General features: G+C 49.1%; 1 protein-coding gene across 3 annotated transcripts in view; it reads left to right on the top strand.

The window, feature by feature from the left end:
* The window catches only part of VWA2 (von Willebrand factor A domain containing 2), a 46,128-nt gene that overhangs the window by 18,925 nt on the left and 9,482 nt on the right, over nucleotides 1-17,721 (top strand). For all 3 annotated transcript variants that reach the window (XM_088791852.1, XM_019725204.3, XM_019725203.3), the window contains 5 exons: nucleotides 1,655-1,764; nucleotides 8,112-8,306; nucleotides 12,070-12,203; nucleotides 12,836-12,968; nucleotides 15,720-15,775. In XM_088791852.1, coding sequence (XP_088647978.1) covers nucleotides 1,655-1,764; nucleotides 8,112-8,306; nucleotides 12,070-12,203; nucleotides 12,836-12,968; nucleotides 15,720-15,775 — 628 coding nt within the window. The remainder of the gene's footprint in view (nucleotides 1-1,654; nucleotides 1,765-8,111; nucleotides 8,307-12,069; nucleotides 12,204-12,835; nucleotides 12,969-15,719; nucleotides 15,776-17,721) is intronic.

Genomic DNA, 17,721 nt, shown 5'->3' with positions numbered 1-17,721 from the left:
GTGTTGTCCTCCAGAAATTTTCTTCACGTAGTCAGATTTATCAACGCTTTATGGCTTCTGTATTTTTAGTCATAGTAAAGTCTTTCCCACTTTGAAGTCTTAAAGGAACTCTCCCAAGTTTTCTTCTGGAACTTTTATGGTTACAGTTTTCACATTTAAACCTTGAATCCTTTTGCAATTTATCTTTCATTCTTTTGCAGGTGGCTATCCAGTTGTCCCAATATCACTTACTCTCTGGATCATCCTTTCCCCACTGGTTTGAGATGCCCCCTTTATCACAGGTTAAGTTCAAGGGATGTTTCAAAAGTGTCTCTTCTCAGAAACTTTTTTCCAGAGTTTCTCTACTGCTCTGCTTCCCAGTGTCCATCTCCCCCACGTGCCCACTGAAGACTTAAATTTCTTCCTGCTTTTAAGATGCCCAGCGACTCGTCCTTAGAACTTCCTGTGGGAGGAAAGTCTGATGGGTTGTGCTCATTGGGAACAGATGCAGCTGGCCTGGCGTGGCGAGTGCTTTGATCTTCTTCCAGGCACCAGGCCTGTTAGGGCATCAGCAGTGAAGGAATTCAAGTAGCAAAAAAAATCCATTGCTTAAGTGTGAATCACTTGGCTTATTTGCAATCTTGGCCAGAATTAGGCTTAGTTATGAGAATGTAGCTTCTCCAGGGGTTTTGGAGAGTCAGTGATTAGAGTCAGGGCTTGGACCCTCAAGAGGAAACCTTGTTTATAGCCTTCTCTGCACGAGACATACTGGTGTCTTAAAGGTTCAGAGAATGACTTTACTCAGTTTCCCTTCTCCAGTCTTGCAAGGCATTGGGTTTTCTCATATCACTTCCTCAGTTAGGATGCAAAATCTGTTTGGAATCACCAGGGCCTCTCACTCCCTCCACTGCGAGGAATTTCAGCTCCAGTATTGCTTCTCTTGTGTTAGGGTCAGACTACGTTGTCCCCCACTCTCACTGTTCTGAGAGCTGGCCCTTTCCTAACATGGCAGGAGCTGGCCTGGAAGGGCTGTCCCCCTCTTCCCCCAACCACCAAGGATGGGTGTGTGGTGGCTGTGGTTAGTGACAAGCCACCAGTGATGATGGCCATGGTTAGCTTCTGTTCCACCCCTAGTTGGGTCAGTGAGCATTTTGCTGAAGGCCTGAGGGAGCTGCTGAGAAGGCAAGTGATATAGCTGAGCTTTATGGCGGCCGTGGGCACAGAGTCCAATGCCTGACTCCCTTTCTCACTAGTCCTGTAGCCTTCCTGCATGTTCGTTTCTCCAACAGTAAAGCCGGTGTGAATAGTGTCTCTGTGGATTCAGTGACATCACGTGTGCGATTGTGTAAGACAGTGCCTGCACCTGGCAGACGTTTGGGACATCCTGCCATAAAGACGCTCACAGCTCAGCTGAGCGCGCTGCCAGATGGGGGTCGAGAAGACTGAATTGGGGGTTGTCAGTGCAGAACACAGGCAGATTTGACAATTTCCTTCCAGATTCTTCTCCTGGTTTTTGGAACCTTTTTTTAAAGAGACCAGAGATAGCTCCGGCACTAGAATTTGTTGAGTGGGCAGGAGGAGGGGTCGTTAACCTTTCTCATCCCATCTTTCCTCTTAGTGATGTTTGTGTCCTGACCCTGCTCTCAACCCCTGGGCCCTCTGTCTTTTACTGCAGGTCAGGGTGGGAGCATTGCAGTTCAGTTCTGCTCCTCGGCTGGAATTCCCCTTGGACTCATTGTCAACCCAACAGGAAGTGAAGGCAAAACTCAAGAGGATGGTTTTCAAGTATGTATGCTCAGATACTGCCACGGGGAGGATGTAGCTAGCTGCTCTTAAAATTGCCCTTGAAGGGTTTGGCCCTGCTCTTGGCTTCCCAGAGAGGGCTGTGGGCATCGAGACCCCAGCTGTGCTCAGTGGGTAATGAGAATTCCCTTCCCAAGGCTGCCGCTTGTCATTACATGATGTCCCAGGTGGGAACTTAAATGCAAGTTGTTGTTTTTTTTTGTTTTTTTTTTAAGTGTTTACTGGTATTATGTGTAGTTGTCAGTTACCTGGGAGAAAGGGCTAGTGAAAGTCGGGACTGAAGTTAAGAGCAGGACGTGGTGGGAAGAATCCTGGGTCTTTCTCCCAGTTCTGTCCCTGGTGACCACTGCAGCTTGGGTAGTTTGCCACACTTCTTGAAACCTTCTTTTTGTTGTCTAAAAAGAGTAAGTGCTCCTCTGTTATTGAGAGTGCTTTAAAAATGATGAGTAGTCGTTTGTGTGCACACACACACACACACACACACACACACACCCTATAAATGTATGTATGTAGTGGGGTCCGAAGTTTACTTATAAGTCAGCTGATGTGTGTATATGCACATGTGTATATACATATACTTGTTGTGTAAATATTTTTATGTGTGTATCATAGATACCTGTAAACATGCATCTCTGTGTATGAATGTGTTATACACCCATACATATATATACACAACACACAGACACACGTAATATTCTGCACAGGCCCTCACAGAAGAATGTCTGTAACTTGCCACTCTGATCTCTGCTTCCTCTTGCACTAGTGTCCTCTGAAGTCAGTGGTCCCAGCAATTTTGAGCTGTCACCTCCAGTTGCAAAGGTCCTGAGCACTGAGGTCCCTTTTCTAGTTGCTGGCCTCTGAAGTCCACCAATGCTCTCAATAAGCCCGAATCCCCACACTGGGCACAGCAGGAACTCTGAGGGTCCTCCAGGCGCCAGGGGCCCCTAGTGACTTCCTCTCAGACTATTTGTCCCAGCCCTTTCCTCTGACCATGGGTGCCCTGAACAGAATGAGGGGCAAGTCAGGTACAAAGAGAAAAAGCCCACGGATATATGGTTTTAAAACAGCACTGGCCTTTCCTTGTTCCCTCAGAGCCCTCTGTCCTTGAGACCCCTGAGAATGGTTGTCTGTAGAGAACAGTCGCAGCCTTGCTCCCATGTCTTGGGCCCTCTCACACAGAGCAGCACTTGTCACAGGGAGATCGCAGAGCCACCTGGAGAAGAATTGTCAAGCGAGTACATTAAAAGCAGGTGTTGGGGCTCCCTCCCTGACCTACTGCCTCACGCTCTGGGCACCTGCACTTTTAAAAGGTCTCTCCCCACGGCCCCCACCTGCCCTAGGCCTGGGTGATACACACTAACTTTCGTTCAACGGCTTCATTGAGGTATCATGTAAATACCTTAAAGTTCACACATGTGATGTGTACGATTCAGGGATTCTGAGTATATTTTCAGAATTATTTTATGGAGGAGGATACTCAGGTTGAGAAGGAGCAGGTGACTTGGCCAGGAGCACAGAGCCACCTGCTCGTCCCGTAGGCCCCACCCAGCTGTCCTTTCCCACCTCTCCCACCCTCCCCCACCACCTTCTAAATAGTTGGTGAAGCCTCTTCTCAGCTGTGTTCAAAGTCATCGCTAAGGGCTGGAGAGTATTATTCGTGACATATGAAATCCAGAGACACGTTAAGAATGAAGCCTCTTTATGGTTCTGAACAAAGGCGGCTCCTCTTCAGGGGACATGTATGGTTAGCACTGTGTATCCTAGCATGACTGTAAAACAACAAACAAAGCAAAGGGGCAGTGATTAACTTTTTGGCCCCAGATGCAGGGTCACTGAGGACACTAACCATTAAGACACGATTATTAATCAGAACAGAGGAATGTTGGCCGAATGAGAGTGACAACCTCCCAAGGCCCTGTACCCTTTTTCTACAGTGAAGTTTTAAATGCTGGACCAACTAGAACAGCTTCGCCTAAAATCCAGAACGTGTGCCTTTGTAGACCCAGGCAGTTCCCTAAACGTATTTTGAGGTGGCTAAGAAAGCATTCTGACAATCACCTTATTGCTATTTTGCAATAAGAAGTTTAAAAAAATTCCAGTATTGAATCCCGTGATAACAAAAAAATCAGATAAAAAATGGCCAGCAATTGGCTGCAAATGTCCAGAACTCCTGGCCAGCGGGCTGTGCGATCTTACTCAGTCACTTCACTGATCTCACAGTCATGCAACTCTGAGTTTTCTGTGATTGAAATTTTGGGGACCCCAGCTACCGCTTTATCAGAGTTTTACTATATTTAGATAGCTCTACAGAAACGGCACTCACCACTTTCCCTTAGCACAAAGCCTCTTAGAACCTTCTCTGGCACTCTCAAGCCTCAGTAACATTTAAACATAGCTTTTAGAATAGTTATACTTACAAAGCATTTTTTTGCTCTTTAAATTTAACGTTATTTGGTGTGTATTTTTCATAAAGCTGCATCATTTTTCGTGTTGATCCCTTCTAATGATTCTCTAATAATCCAATGAATCGAACTATCACAAACGTATCAAATCATTCCTCTAGAAGGACACATTTGGGTTGATTCCAGGATTTTTGTCTATTGCTTAAAAAAATAAGGAGGAGAAAAGAAAAAGCTGTAACCAACATTCCTATACCCACAGTGAGTTTTGTTATGAAGTATTTTTCAAAGTCTGCTCCACAGATTAGAATCCCTGAAGGCGGGGAGGCCGGTTCAAATGTCGGGTCTCAGGCTGGGTCACACGCCTACCAGTATGGACTCTCTGAGGCTCGGATCTGAGAATGTACATTAGTAAGTCTCCTGAGGGATAGTTATACTCACCGAAAGTTGAGACTGACTGAAAAGACAAAGTTCTTGGACTAGGCTGCGTAGTTCATAATTACCAGTGATGGAGCTCATTAGGAACGCGGAGGCACTGGGCAAGGCATTTAATCCTCAAACAATACACTTCCTCTCCCTACTTTAACAGGGAAGGAAACTGAGTCTCAGGTTAAGTACCTTTTCCAAGTTTACCTGGCTAGTATCTCACAGGACTAATATTCGAGCCGCACTGACTCCGGAGCTTTTGTTCTTAATCAACTTGACTACAGTGATGGCAAAACATTTAGCTTCTAGGCCCCCCTCCAAAAAAGAAGGAAAGCCTATGCTTTGCTATCATAGCTCTCCCAAGACAGCAGTCTGTCTGTGAACCTTCACTTTCAACTTCGTTTAGTCCCGTGAGAGGAATTAGAAAAATCTTGGTGAAACATGGGCCTTAGATCCCTCTGTCTGGAGCCAGACCCTGAGCTCAGAAGAGACTCGGAGACAGAAATGCTCCATAGAGTAAGGAAAGCAGAGGCAGCAGGGCTTCTTGATTTCCCAGAGTTCAAGCCATTAGGAGTCTCACCTGACTTTGGTCAGAAGCCAGCAGTGGTCCAATGGGAAAGGCCCGTGAGGAGGTGGACACAGTGGGTGGCCAGGTATTTGTGTGCTGAGTGGGGTTGGGGACCTGGGCTCTCATGTCCTTGAAATTTAATTTCTCTCTAACCACAGCCAGGAGGCTCGTAGGATGCACTGCCATGGACATGAAGGCCCAGGGAGCTCCATGGTCACCGGAGTGCTGGGCTGTTGGTGAGAAGAGAGTTTTGTGAGCATTTAGGTAGAACCGTATAGAGCAGGTGTCAGCACACTTTTTCAGGGAAAAAGCCACAGAGTAAAAATTGGAAGCTTTGCAGGCCACATGGTCTCTGCATAGACCGTACATAAATGAAAGGGCATGGCTGTTTCTCAATAAAACTACAAAACTGGCAGAAGGCTGGGTTTGGCCTGCACACTGTAATTTGCTGACCTCTGGTGAGGAAAGACCATTGGCTTTGCAATCATCTTGACTGGGTTTAAATTCCAGTTCTGACCTCCACTAGCTGGGTGAGAGGCAGGTGATTATTGTCTGATTGTATAACATTACACTTAAGACCTTGGGCCCTGGAAGTGGAAGGTCCAAGTCCTGCCTCCACCACTCATGAGCTGTGTGACCTTAGATAAGGCCCTTCCCTGAACTGCTCTGTCTCAGAGAGCTGTGAGAATTACATGAGCTAAACACTTTTATACATACACTCACACACACACTTGCTCACACTCAGCCCAGTGGTACCTGGCACATGGTAAGTGCTCAGGAAATATTAGTTGTTATTACGATTCTCTGAGCAGGGTTTCCTCGTCTATTAAATGGGGGTAATATTAGCACTTTTTATCATAGTTGTAAGGGTTACACTCAGTAACAGGTAGGTGAAGTGTTTGGCACAAAACGGAAGCTCAGTACGAATATTATCCTTGAGAAAGAGGAGCCTGGAGGAAGACTGTGCAGACACAAGCACTTCAGTGAAGGTAGTAGTCTTCTTGGGTGTCAGAACCCTCTTGGCGGCCTTGGTATCTAATGTGTGGTCCAGCACAGTGTGAGGGGAGTTAGCGGTGTTGGGGTTCATGGAGGGTGGCACACGCACTCTGTTCCTCTCTAATTAGCCCACTGTGCAATCCACACTCTACTCACCAATGTCTGCTTACACCCCTCCCCCTGATTGGCACGGCTTTCTCTTTTCCTCATCTGGTGATTCACTGAGACCCTATTCTCTTTCCCCTCTGAAATCTGCTCCCTGATAGTCCCTCTCCACAATGAACCCCTCCTCAGAACTCTTATTTTTTGTCCTATCATTGATACTTGTTATTTGCTTGTAGGTCCTATTTCTTCAACTAAACCGAGTTCTTTCAGGGGTGAGATCATATGCTTCCCGATCTCCCTTTCACTGTCTTCCGTCTGGTGGGTCCACAATACATACTAGTGGGTTAGAATTAGTCAGTGGCTTTTTAATGGACCCTGGTGCTGATGTATAGTAGACTAAGAGTCTTAATTCTAGGACTTGTCCACCCTTGTTGACATTTATTAACTTAATGGAGCTCCACAGAGAGAATTGCCCTTTAAGAGCTCACTGATGAGAGAAAGCAATAAAAGTGAAGAATCTTCTAGACCTGGTCCATAAATCCTTCCCAGGCACACACTGTGTTGCTCTTTCCTCACATCTCTGCTGAATGGAGAGGACTTTGAGGGCTGAGAGGATGGCAGAACCACAAATGAAAGGAGCCTGGATGTAGAGTGGCTGCTGCTTGGAGGAGAGTCAAACAGGACAGATGCCTAGGCAGGAAGACCCACATGACACTTGCATGAGAAATCAACACTTTAATTGTCTAGTTAAAAAAAAACAAAACACTTTCATACGTGCATATATACATGCGCGCACTCGTGCGCGCACACACACACACACACACATAATGCCTGTTGTCAGTTGGATATTTTGCCGTTAGATGAATAGCCATAGTCTTCTCTGAGAGGGCTGAGGGTTGCAATAAAGGCAGTCATTGTCTTAATTTATATTCAGTACAATGAGTCTAAATGTGCCCCCCACCAATCTGTAGTCTGTGAATTGTCATCATTTCAGAATGATCTAACGGTTTTCTCTGCATAAAGTTAATAGCCATGCTGATTCCATCAACCTCCACATTGTCAGTCAGGTTTAGATGTGTCATCCACTGAAAGGTTTGGTCTAACATTCTTTATTTTCTGCCCAGCTGACACTGAAAACCAACAGTCCCCCCTCTGAGGACACATGCACGATCCCCCTGTTGTGAGATTTAGTAGAGATGCTGTATCGGGATTCCAAGCTCAGTCAACATTCCCTGTGACAGGGCCGTAAAGTTAGAGAATCTTAGCATCTTGATGAGAGGGGACCCACCGATCTAGAAGCAGTCAAACAGTTGAACCTTGCAGCACTCAACCCTGCACTTGGAGGTGAGCCAGAAAAGCCTGATCACTGGAAAGCCCCTCAATGGACCCTTGCACCAAAGACCTATCCTTCACTCTCATGGATTCTTACTAAGCTTCGTTACCTGCCTTTCCTACCCTAAGGATATGTTGAGCCATAACAAGAAGGAAATGACAGAGGAATGGGGAGGTGGGAGGTGGATGTTAGACAAACTATGAGAATTGTCAGCCCAGAGCCATCACAGAGGAAGAGAAAGTAGAAGCACACAAATACAAAGAATGACATTATTACATGAACAGAGCTGTTAGGGCTGCATCTAAAGTTCACAGAGAAAGTCCATTTCTGTTCTTCACTGTTGTGGTTTAGATGGTGTGAAAGTGCATCTCTCAGGGTGGCGTTGTCACTTTGAGCCTCTACCAGGAGAAAGTGGCCGAGTCCACTGTTTTAGGCTGTTTTCCAACTTCCGCTGTCTGGATCACTCATTCTTGCTTTGTTTTTTCCTTCCGGGTGAGCTCAGAGGAGGGCGCACCGAGACAGGCCTTGTTCTGAAATACCTTCTGCACATGGGGTTTCCTGGGGGCAGAAATGCCTCGGTGCCCCAGGTTCTCATCATCGTCACTGATGGGAGGTCCCAGGGGCATGTGGCACTGCCGGCCAAGCAGCTGCAGGAAAGAGGCATCACTGTGTTTGCCGTGGGAGTCCGCTTTCCCAGGTAAGTGACTCGGGCCCTCTGGGTCAGCCTGGGGACCATGGTGCCGCTGAGAGACTTCACAGCCACGGGAGGGGACCGGAGCTGGAAAACCCACCCTGGTCCTCCCAGGATCTGTGTGCCCTTCCCTTGTTATATTGCTGCTGGAGCACAGGGGGCTCTGAGTCTGGAAGTCTGAGAGTTTGCACTATCTTTCATCTAGTCTGAACACTTGGTTGTAAGTGCCACAAACGCGACTTGAATTTATTAGGGAAGAAGTGGAAATTCACAGACTCATCTAACTTCACCGGGAGGGTCCAGGGTCCCTCAGGGTGAGCAGGAGGAGCCAGGGACTTGAAAGCCATTGTGATTCTGTCCCCCACACAGCTCGGCTCTCAGCCTGGCTCTCTCAGGAAGCTGGAACTATGGCCGCAAGCAGTGTCCGGCTCACATCTTTCTAGCTCCATCTTGGAGAGAAACAATTCATTTCCCCAGTTTCAAATTCAATAACCCCAGAATGCATTCTGATGAATCTGAGTCACAGGCCCACTCCTGAGGCCAGAGGGTGGGGGTCTGTGACTGGTTGCCACCCTCCAACCACATTTCTCTGGATGCTGGAACATGCCTTCCTAGAAGAGAGGCGGGCACAGGTCCTCAATGCTTTCAACCCTAAAAATGGAAGTGACATCTATGGGCCCCTAGTTGTTGTAGGTATTCAGTCAAATGATTCTGGTCTGGGTGCCATGCCTTCACATAGAAATCCCTTTATTAATTTTTAGTGCATTGTTTTCTCAATCGATATAGGTTGTCTTCCTCATGCCAGGTACTATTCTGCGTTCTGGGGATACAGAGACAACAATACAAAGTCCCTGCCCTCATGGAGCTTCCATTCTAGGACAGGAACTAGAAAATAAGTGAATGAATAAATAAGTAATATAATTTCAGGTGAAAATAAAAAGCAAATGAGAAAAATAAAGTAGGGTAAGAGATTAAAGATTGATGGGAGTAGAAAAGATAGCTATTTTAGCTAGGGAGGTCTGCCAAGGCTTCTTTGAGGAGTTCATTTTTGATCAGAAATGACAGGCAGAGCAGGTGGATAGCACGTGCAAAGGCCCTGAGGCCCTAGGCAGATTAGTGTGTGATGGAAACAGCAAGACAGCCAGGGAGTGACTGGAGCCCAGCAAACGAGGAATGAATTACGAAAAGTGAGGTATAGGAGGTAGGCGGGAATCAGGTCTAGAGACTTTGTGCATCACAGGACACTTCGGAGTTTGTTGTGAGTGGTTTGTGCAGTCTTTGGAGGGTTTTGAGCAGGGAGATGACATGAACTGGCTTCTATTTTTAGAAAACCACACTGGCTTCTAGGTAGGGAGGGTATAGACTGGCATGGCGGGGCAGAGGGAGAAGCAATAGTAAGTTAAGTGGAGAAACTAGGAGACCTTTGGAGTAGCTCACACAGGAGATAATGGTGACTTGTCATTGGAAAGCAGCTGTGACCCTGCTGAGGCATGTTTCGACTGAGGATGTATTTGGAAAGCAGAGCAATGAAGTGGCTGGTGAGTTGGATGGGGTGTGTGAGAGAAGAATCAAGGATTTTGGCCCCAGCCCCAAGGAGAATGGTGGTGCTCTTGAAATGAGAAAGACTGGAGGAGGAATAAGGAAATCGAGTTCGCTTCCAGACACATCAAACCTGAGATGCATGTGACTATCTACACAGAGAAACTGAGTAGACAGTTGGCAGTTGGCTGTAAGCGTCTGGAACATAGGAGAGAGGACGGGCCTAGAGATTGAAACGGGGGATGGTATTTGAAGCCTAAAAAAAGATCAGTAGGGAGTGAGTGCTGAGAGAAGACGGCCCAGGGAAGTGCAGGTCAGAAAGAAGAAGTTAGAGTGAAGGAGACTGGTCCCCGGCACCACGGGGATGTCCCGGATTGTGCCGTGTCCTGGTGGCAATGATGCCCACCGCCATCGTCCTCATTGTTGTCCTTGCCAATAAGTTGGTATTGAACACGGGCTGCTTTGTTGTTGGCTCTCTTGAGAGGACCTTGCTTCATGACTCATGGCGCCCACCCTCCGCATTGTGCCAGAGTGCCTGGAACACAGCAGTTCCAAGGCCCAAAGTTTTGTCCGTGAGAATGGAATCTACCACATGGTAGCAATACATGGTCCGTGTGGGGGGTTCTTCTCCAGGGGCTAGCAGGAGCAGCGCTTCTCAAACGATCTGTGCTAAAGGTCCAGTTTGTTTTGTTTTTCTCCTGATCCATCATGGATTGATACTATACAAAAATGCAGCAGAAATGAATTACTAGGGGAAAAAAGACACAATGTAAGCTCAACTGTGTATCATGCGATGTGGCAGACATAAAATGACTCTGTCAAGTTGCTGTATAGCAAGGTTCTCAATGTCTCTGTCAGCTTGTCTGGTTTTGGACCGGGGTGAAACAGGGGAGCTGCACCGGCCTGCAGACCAGGCTTTGGGCATCCCTGGCCTAAGCCTCAGACACAGGAACCTCTAAGGACACCTTCCAGGCCCACCTGACCGCCTCCCCCACTCCTGGTCAAGGGTCGGTCACTTGACCAGGGGTCCTCAGAGTACGTTCTTTGGATATTGGTATCACCTGGGAGCTTGGTACAGATTCACACACTTGGGACCCACCCTCTTGAATCCATCACTGTGGGGCGAGGCGCCTCAGTCTGTGGTGTATCTGACCATCGGTGATCCTGATGCCCACTGACGTTTGAGAATCACTGCTGTGGGCAGCATGAGGCTCTATCGAAATGACTCGTTCCCCCTTCTAGTATTTGTGGAGCCCTTTCTTTGATAGGTCTCGACTCTGGCTAAGCATCTGAATTACTGGGGAGCTTTTAAGGAAGTCTGTTGCTGGGCCAGGAGAGCTGTGAGGGGGACGGGGTACAGGCAGAGCTGCCCACTGAATGCTGACGTCAGGTCAGGGCTGAGAAACCCCTGTTGTGGGTGCGAGGCCCTATCCTAGGCACGGGGAGAGATGTCTGGTTTATGTGGCTTCAGAGGAGAACGGGGAGTTGCACATAAGTGAATTTTAGAGATAAATGAAATTTTGCCATGTTGCCAAACCTTGGCCTATTTTGATGAATTTTTGATGGGCGGGATTCTAAATGTATTACTGACTGCCCTGTGTTTTTTAAAAGAGGTTCCTCAACATCATGTAACCCTTTCTTCATGCCCCAGTATCATCTTGTACATGATTTTGTGTGTGTGTTTTTTTTGTTTTGTTTTGTTTTGTTTGTCCTGGGCACTAAATGATGCCCTCTGGCCAAGTGTGCTTATTCCTTCCTCTAGACGGGCTCACTTTGCTGGCCTTTGAGTTCTTACGTTCACTGTTTCTAATTCTTCCGTAATTTTTTTTTCTATTTCTAGCTGTCCTTGTTTTTCTTCTCTTACTGTCACCAAGAACCACTTCCCATTGTTTCCTTCTGGTTAGTTCTTCTCATCAGCTCTGAGGTACAGAACCAGACAGCTAAATCTGTTAGGACCACGTCTGAAATAAGAGCCAACAGCTCGAATGTGAGGCTGTCTCGTGGGGAAGTCCGTGCCCTGTAGCACGCACACATTGTGACCTGTGGCTGAGCGTCCGTGAGGCGCTCCTGGACTTTACCTGCATCCTAGGTGAAAGGATGCAGGTAAGTGGCTTCTGGATGGGGGGGGGTGGTATTGCTGTCCACCAAGAGCCCATGTTCTTGGTGGGCAAGAGGAGGGTGGGTGTGGGGCGATGAAGCCACGTGAGCTCTCTGCTGGCCTGGAGTGCAGGTGGGAGGAGCTGCACGCGCTGGCCAGCGAGCCCAGGGAGCAGCACGTGCTGATGGCTGAGCAGGTGGAAGACGCCACCAACGGCCTCTTCAGCACCCTGAGCAGCTCTGCCATCTGCACCATTGCCTCTCCAGGTAAGGCCTTCCGGGCTGGGAAGGAGGGGACCTGCCCATGTGGAAGTGGGCATGGGATGGGGAGGGTCCCCCAAGGCAGGAGGTCAGGACTCAGGAGCCTCCCCAGTGAGGGCGGGCGAGAGGAGCGGGGTCTGCCATCTCAACCGTGGGGCGCTCGCTCTGCTCTGTCTTCCTGTGTCAGGTCCTGTGGGTTTCTCAGCTGGAACCCTGCGCTTGTCTCTCTGGGGTAGGGGGTCCCTGGGCTTGGGATGCAGATCTGGTGGGGCCCTCATGTCTGTCCCCTTAGGAGGAAGAGCCAAGTCAGGTCCCCTGCTGTGATCAGCGAAGGGACGCTCTGGCTGGGGGTGAGATCCCTGTGTTCCTGGTCGTCTGTCGGGGTCTGTCCAGTAGCTAGCATGAAATACATCATAGAAAACATACATGTGTGTGTACAGGATGTCAGAGCTGTGCGGGGTGGGGCCCAGCAGAGATGCTCAGAGACTCCCTGCCCAACAAGGGGCAGAGCGGGGCCCCTCCCAGGGTGCTCTGCCCTGAGAGGCAGAAGGTAGCAGCCAGGGCTGAAGGCAGTGGAACCACGGGTGGGGGAAGGAGGTGTAACCCTGTCTTCTCCATTGGGTGTGTGCTGTGGACAGACTGCAAGGTCCAGCCTCACCCCTGTGAGCACAAGACTCTGGAGACAGTGAGGGAGCTTGCTGGCAATGCCCTGTGCTGGAGAGGATCGCGGGGGACCGATGGTGTGCTGGCTGCACTCTGTCCCTTCTCCAGGTTTGTCCACAAGGTCTGGTGTCAGAGCCGGAGGGCGTGGCCGGGGTGGGAATGGAGGTCCCTGCAAGGCCAAGTGCTCACATGCTTCAGGGAAAACAGGTATCGGAGGAGGTGTGGGAGGGAGCCAGGGACAGAGTTCCCAGGGTGCAGGGAGGGTCACAGCTACTCAGTGTCAGTCTCATTGACTGACACCACCCAGGCGCCCAGGGTGAGCGAGGGTGGCAGGTCATAGCCGTTTTGGAGGCTGGTTAGTGAGCCAAAAGCTGACCCTGCAGGGTAGTGGTCTGCACGTGGGATGGTGGTCTGGGAATTTGGTTCCTCTGAGCACCAGTTTCCATATTGACGGGGCTCAGTGAGGCAAGAGGCTTAAGATCTTGGATGAATTCCAGTGTAGAGGCTATGGGGGACGCTGGAGGCTCTAGGACCAGAGCTCAGACATTCTAGAGCGCCTGCAGCCTGGCTGGCAGCTTTTCCCTCCAAAGACCCTAGACGGTCCCTTGGATGTCCTCCGATTCAGTGCCTAGTCAGCACTGCCGATCGGCCTCTCTCCCTTTCTGGGGGACCAGGGTAGCATTTGAACCAGCTGTATCTTTGGCTTGCCCTCTGATGAGATCAGAGCAGGAACAGCAGTGAGATGGGTAGGTTGAGAAGCCATGAGGACCATGCTGGAGTGATGGAGAGTCCCAAGGCTGTCTTGGCTGGAAAGGGCTGTGCCCCACACGTGGGTCAGAGGCTATGGGGCCTTGTGCCACGTCAGAGGCCACTAGAGGCTCTCTTCAGAACCCGAGCTTTCAGGTGAAAGGAGGCACCTTTTCCTCCAGTGAACGTGGTCTGAGTGCGGCTCTGAGCCAGGCAGTGTGCAGTGAGGAGACTGGCACCGTCACTACCCCCAAGACACTTGTGGTCAAGAGGGGACATTGGACAAGGCGTCCCACATGCCAGGGTGGGGCCTGTCCTCCCTGGGATGTGGAATGCATTAATACTTCAGGCTCCTAAAATTATGGTTGCGTACAGTAAGCTCTTCATCAGTTCCCTCGTTTCAGAAATCCTGGGGCCTCCTGTGTTTCTGGCACTGTCCCAGGTCCTGGGGAATCAGCATGAACATTTCAGAAACAGATCTGCCCTCACCTCCTGAGGTGACATTCCAGCGGCAGGAAGCAGCCATAAACAAATGAATACAAAAAAAAAAAAAAAGAAAGAAAGAAAGCTACGAGGTAGTGATGAGTGCTATAGAGAAAAAGAACACAGGGATGAATTTGGGTAGGGGTGGTGGGGTGGTGGGGAGCAGCGTGGCAATTTGAGACAGTGGACCTTGCAGAAAATGTGGCATCTGAGCTCAGACCCTTGGGGAAGTCGGGGACAAGCCGTGTGCAGATCCTGGTGGAGTCTTGTGACCAGTGTCTGTTCCAACAATGCCAACTTCTGGAGGACGGGACCGGCAGAACTTCCTGGGCTAGGACTTGTGGTTTTATGGGGGCGCTAGGAGTGGACAGAGAGAGGGAGAAGATTTCTCTTTAATGAGCTGGCAGCTTGACAAACTTTTGATTTTGGAAACTCTGTGAGTTGCTAATTGACTTGGCTTTTGTCCCAAGTGGATGTTTTGCTCCAGGGTAGACTCAGCTGTAGCGGGGCCCGTTAGTCTGCTTCTGCTCTAGGCAGCCCTGGGTGGGATCTGCTAGAAGAAGGCCTCTTTGGAAAACATTCGAGAACTTTTTTGCTGCGGCCCAAATCGGAGAATCTCCTTAGCTAAGGCCATCCCTGGAGCTGCTGCCAACCAAAAGGAGGACTTTCTGCCCACGGATATACAAGGAACCGTTCCCACTGCTGCTGCCCTGTCACCCATGGACTCAGGCCGGCCAGAGGCGAGGCCCCGAGAGCCGAGTGCAGGGGCGGTGGAGTCTGGATCCCAGCTCTGCTGTGTTCTAGTAACCCAGTGACTTGGGGCGCCCTAATTCAGCCCTCTGAGCCCGTATCTCCGTCTGGAAGATGGAGATAACTGTCTCTTCAGGTAGCTGTGGATACAGAGTAATGGTGTGGACACCTGGAGCAAGGAAGTCACCACCAGAATGGTTGTCCTTGTGTTGTCACAGAGTCTCAGTGCTCGAATGGACCTCAGAGGCTGTCGAGTCCAGTGGTTTGAAAGTCCTCTTGAGCTGCACAGCCTCATGTGGACACTTGTGCAGACCAGAAAAACCACATTTGGGATGAAGGGGCAGGGCTGTGGCACTGGGGGAGGCCTGGCACCCTGGACACCCAGTCTCCTGCCCTCTCCATTAAGGGTCCAAGGAACACAGTTGAAAACTACAGATAGAGTTACTATATAGAAGAGGGAACTGAAAACCAGAGGAGGAAAGTAACTTGCATGGGGTCACACAGCCAGAATGCAATTGCCTAATTCCCTGCCTGTCCCCGCCCCCCCCCCCCCCCCCCCCATTGTGCTGGCTCCAGGAAGTAACTTGTAACAGAAAACTTTTTCCACAGTTCAGTTTTGAACACAGACATCTCTTACTTCTTACATGATGAGCAACCTTGGTTATCTTTTGTTTTAAATTGTCTCTGGGTAGTTTGAAACATTCCCTGCTGTGTGCAGACAAAAGCTGAGGTGGAAACAAGAAAGAAAAACAGGGAGTCTTTCTTGACCTGCTTTTGCATTGGAATTTTATGTCAGCTATTAGTGTTTTAAATAACCTTCCAGGCTTCTGCCCTCCTGGTAAATGTTGGGTCTCTACCACTTGTTTCCTTGGATTGTAGCTGGAAGAGAGTGTTCTTGACCCACCCCACCACCTGCTACAGGACCACCTGCCCAGGTACAGTCTGCCTCTTGGATTCTCCTGCTTTTTCCGGGCCCTGGGACTGGGCTGGCTTCTAAGGGACATTTGTACTTCTGGGGCAGAGAGTGGGCATTTCAGAGGCAGAGGAGAGTGTTCATGCTGTATTCATTCCTCGCTTGCTCAGTGGTATTTTTTTTCACAAAGCATGGACTGATGGCTTTAGGACTTTCCTTACCCGGTGCCCCTTACGTTGACATTGACCAAAGGCAGAGAAGGGGATGTAGCGATCACCAGCTTTGCAGACAGCCTCACACCCAGTGCTGAATTCTGGACAAGATACTGGAGCCTCAATTTCCTCCTCTATAAAATGGGGTTAGTGCTTGCCCCAGGTCTGGAATCCCTGTTTCCCTGTTCTGTATGACAGAGGGCACTAACATGGGACCCTTGTGAAGACTCAGTAAATAATACCCACTGAAGTGCTTCATCAGCTGCAAAGTCCTAAAGAGACAGTAGGACTTAATCAACCCCACTAAGTGTCGTTCAGCCTGGTTCCCTAATGAGCCTCACTGCTCCTCACCCTGGGGTGTAGTGCATCCCACTGACCGAGGAGCATAGAAACTGCAGTCGAGTGTGTGAGCGTTAGTTCGCACGTGGATTAGCTACTTCTGGTTACATGCAGGTAGGTGGCACTTCCTACCCCGGGTGTGGTGATCCCCTTGGCATACTTTTTTTATTTAAAGTTCCAACCTTGAAGCACAGGAGAAACTGACAGTGCAGTTGTTTCTGCTCACAAATTGAAGTTTGAGGACGTAACGGTTTTGGAACCTGAATGACGTGGGTTTGAGTCCCAGCTTTGCCCCTTTGCAACTATCTGACCTTCAGCAGGTCATTTCTAGTCATTGAGCTTCAGCTTCCTTGTTTGAAATAGGGGTCTTATAAGGGGGTGTCCATGAAATGAGTTCATGCATGTGTGGTACTTAGCACAGGACCTGTCACAGAGTAGCTGCTCAATTAAAGGCTACTGTTGGTGTTGCTAATAAGCACCCAGTTATTTCCGATACTATAGCTGATAGAACAGCAGACCAAGATGCCCAGAGTTAGCCTAGGTAATTTCTACCTTCAGTAAGTATACTCTTGAATTACATTGATGTGTCTACTGAGAAATATGTCAATATTTTTAAGCGACAGGGACATTAATCACCAATTTCACTGGTACCCACACTCAGCTACTTATCCAGGCTTTGAATACATGATACATGAATTCATGGAGATCCTGTCTGTGCTCTGTAACCCTGGGAGGGAGGGGGTATTATCTGCATTTCAAAATGATCGATAAGGAACTTGAAAAGGAGCTTAGATACTGACCCCAGGATATTCATACGTAGATTGATGCTTTAGAATGGGCCCGGTTTTGACATGAGCTGTGGTTTCCTGGGTGAAATAGCACCTTCGAAAGAGGCATTATTCATAACCTGCACTTTGCGTGCAAAAGCAAACACCGTCTTACCTGCATGGAATGCTTGCTTCATGTGAGGCTTTGCTCTAAGCCTTTCCGTGGAGCAGTTCATGCAGTCCTCGCAATAACACTGGAACCAGTTCGGCTATTATCAGCCCTTTTTAGAGGAGGACACCAGGGCTTGCAGAGCCTAATGAGGGTGCCTGCGTAAGTGGAGGAGACCACATTCATTGACTGCAGGATCTAAAGCCTCTGTCTCTCTGTGCCAGCCGGCAGAGGCTGTTAAGAGAAGCAGCACCATCCATACCACAGCCGTTCCCCGAGTTTCACAACACCCCCACTGTTGCCTTGATGCTGCTGACAGCATCATTTTTATCCAGGTCAGGTCCAACACCAGTAATCATTATGGCCGCCTGGAGCTGCTCCAGGCCTTCTTAGCAGCTGTGGGTTACTAGGGTATGTTGTGTCAGTTCCTAGGGCCACCGTGACAAACACCACAGACGGGGTGGCTTAACCAACAGAAATT

This window comes from Rhinolophus sinicus, chromosome 15 (genome assembly GCF_057876585.1).
Source record: "Rhinolophus sinicus isolate RSI-liver-muscle chromosome 15, RSI-T2T, whole genome shotgun sequence".
NCBI classification, from domain to species: domain Eukaryota; kingdom Metazoa; phylum Chordata; class Mammalia; order Chiroptera; family Rhinolophidae; genus Rhinolophus; species Rhinolophus sinicus.
This window is presented reverse-complemented; position numbering and strand designations above follow the sequence as displayed.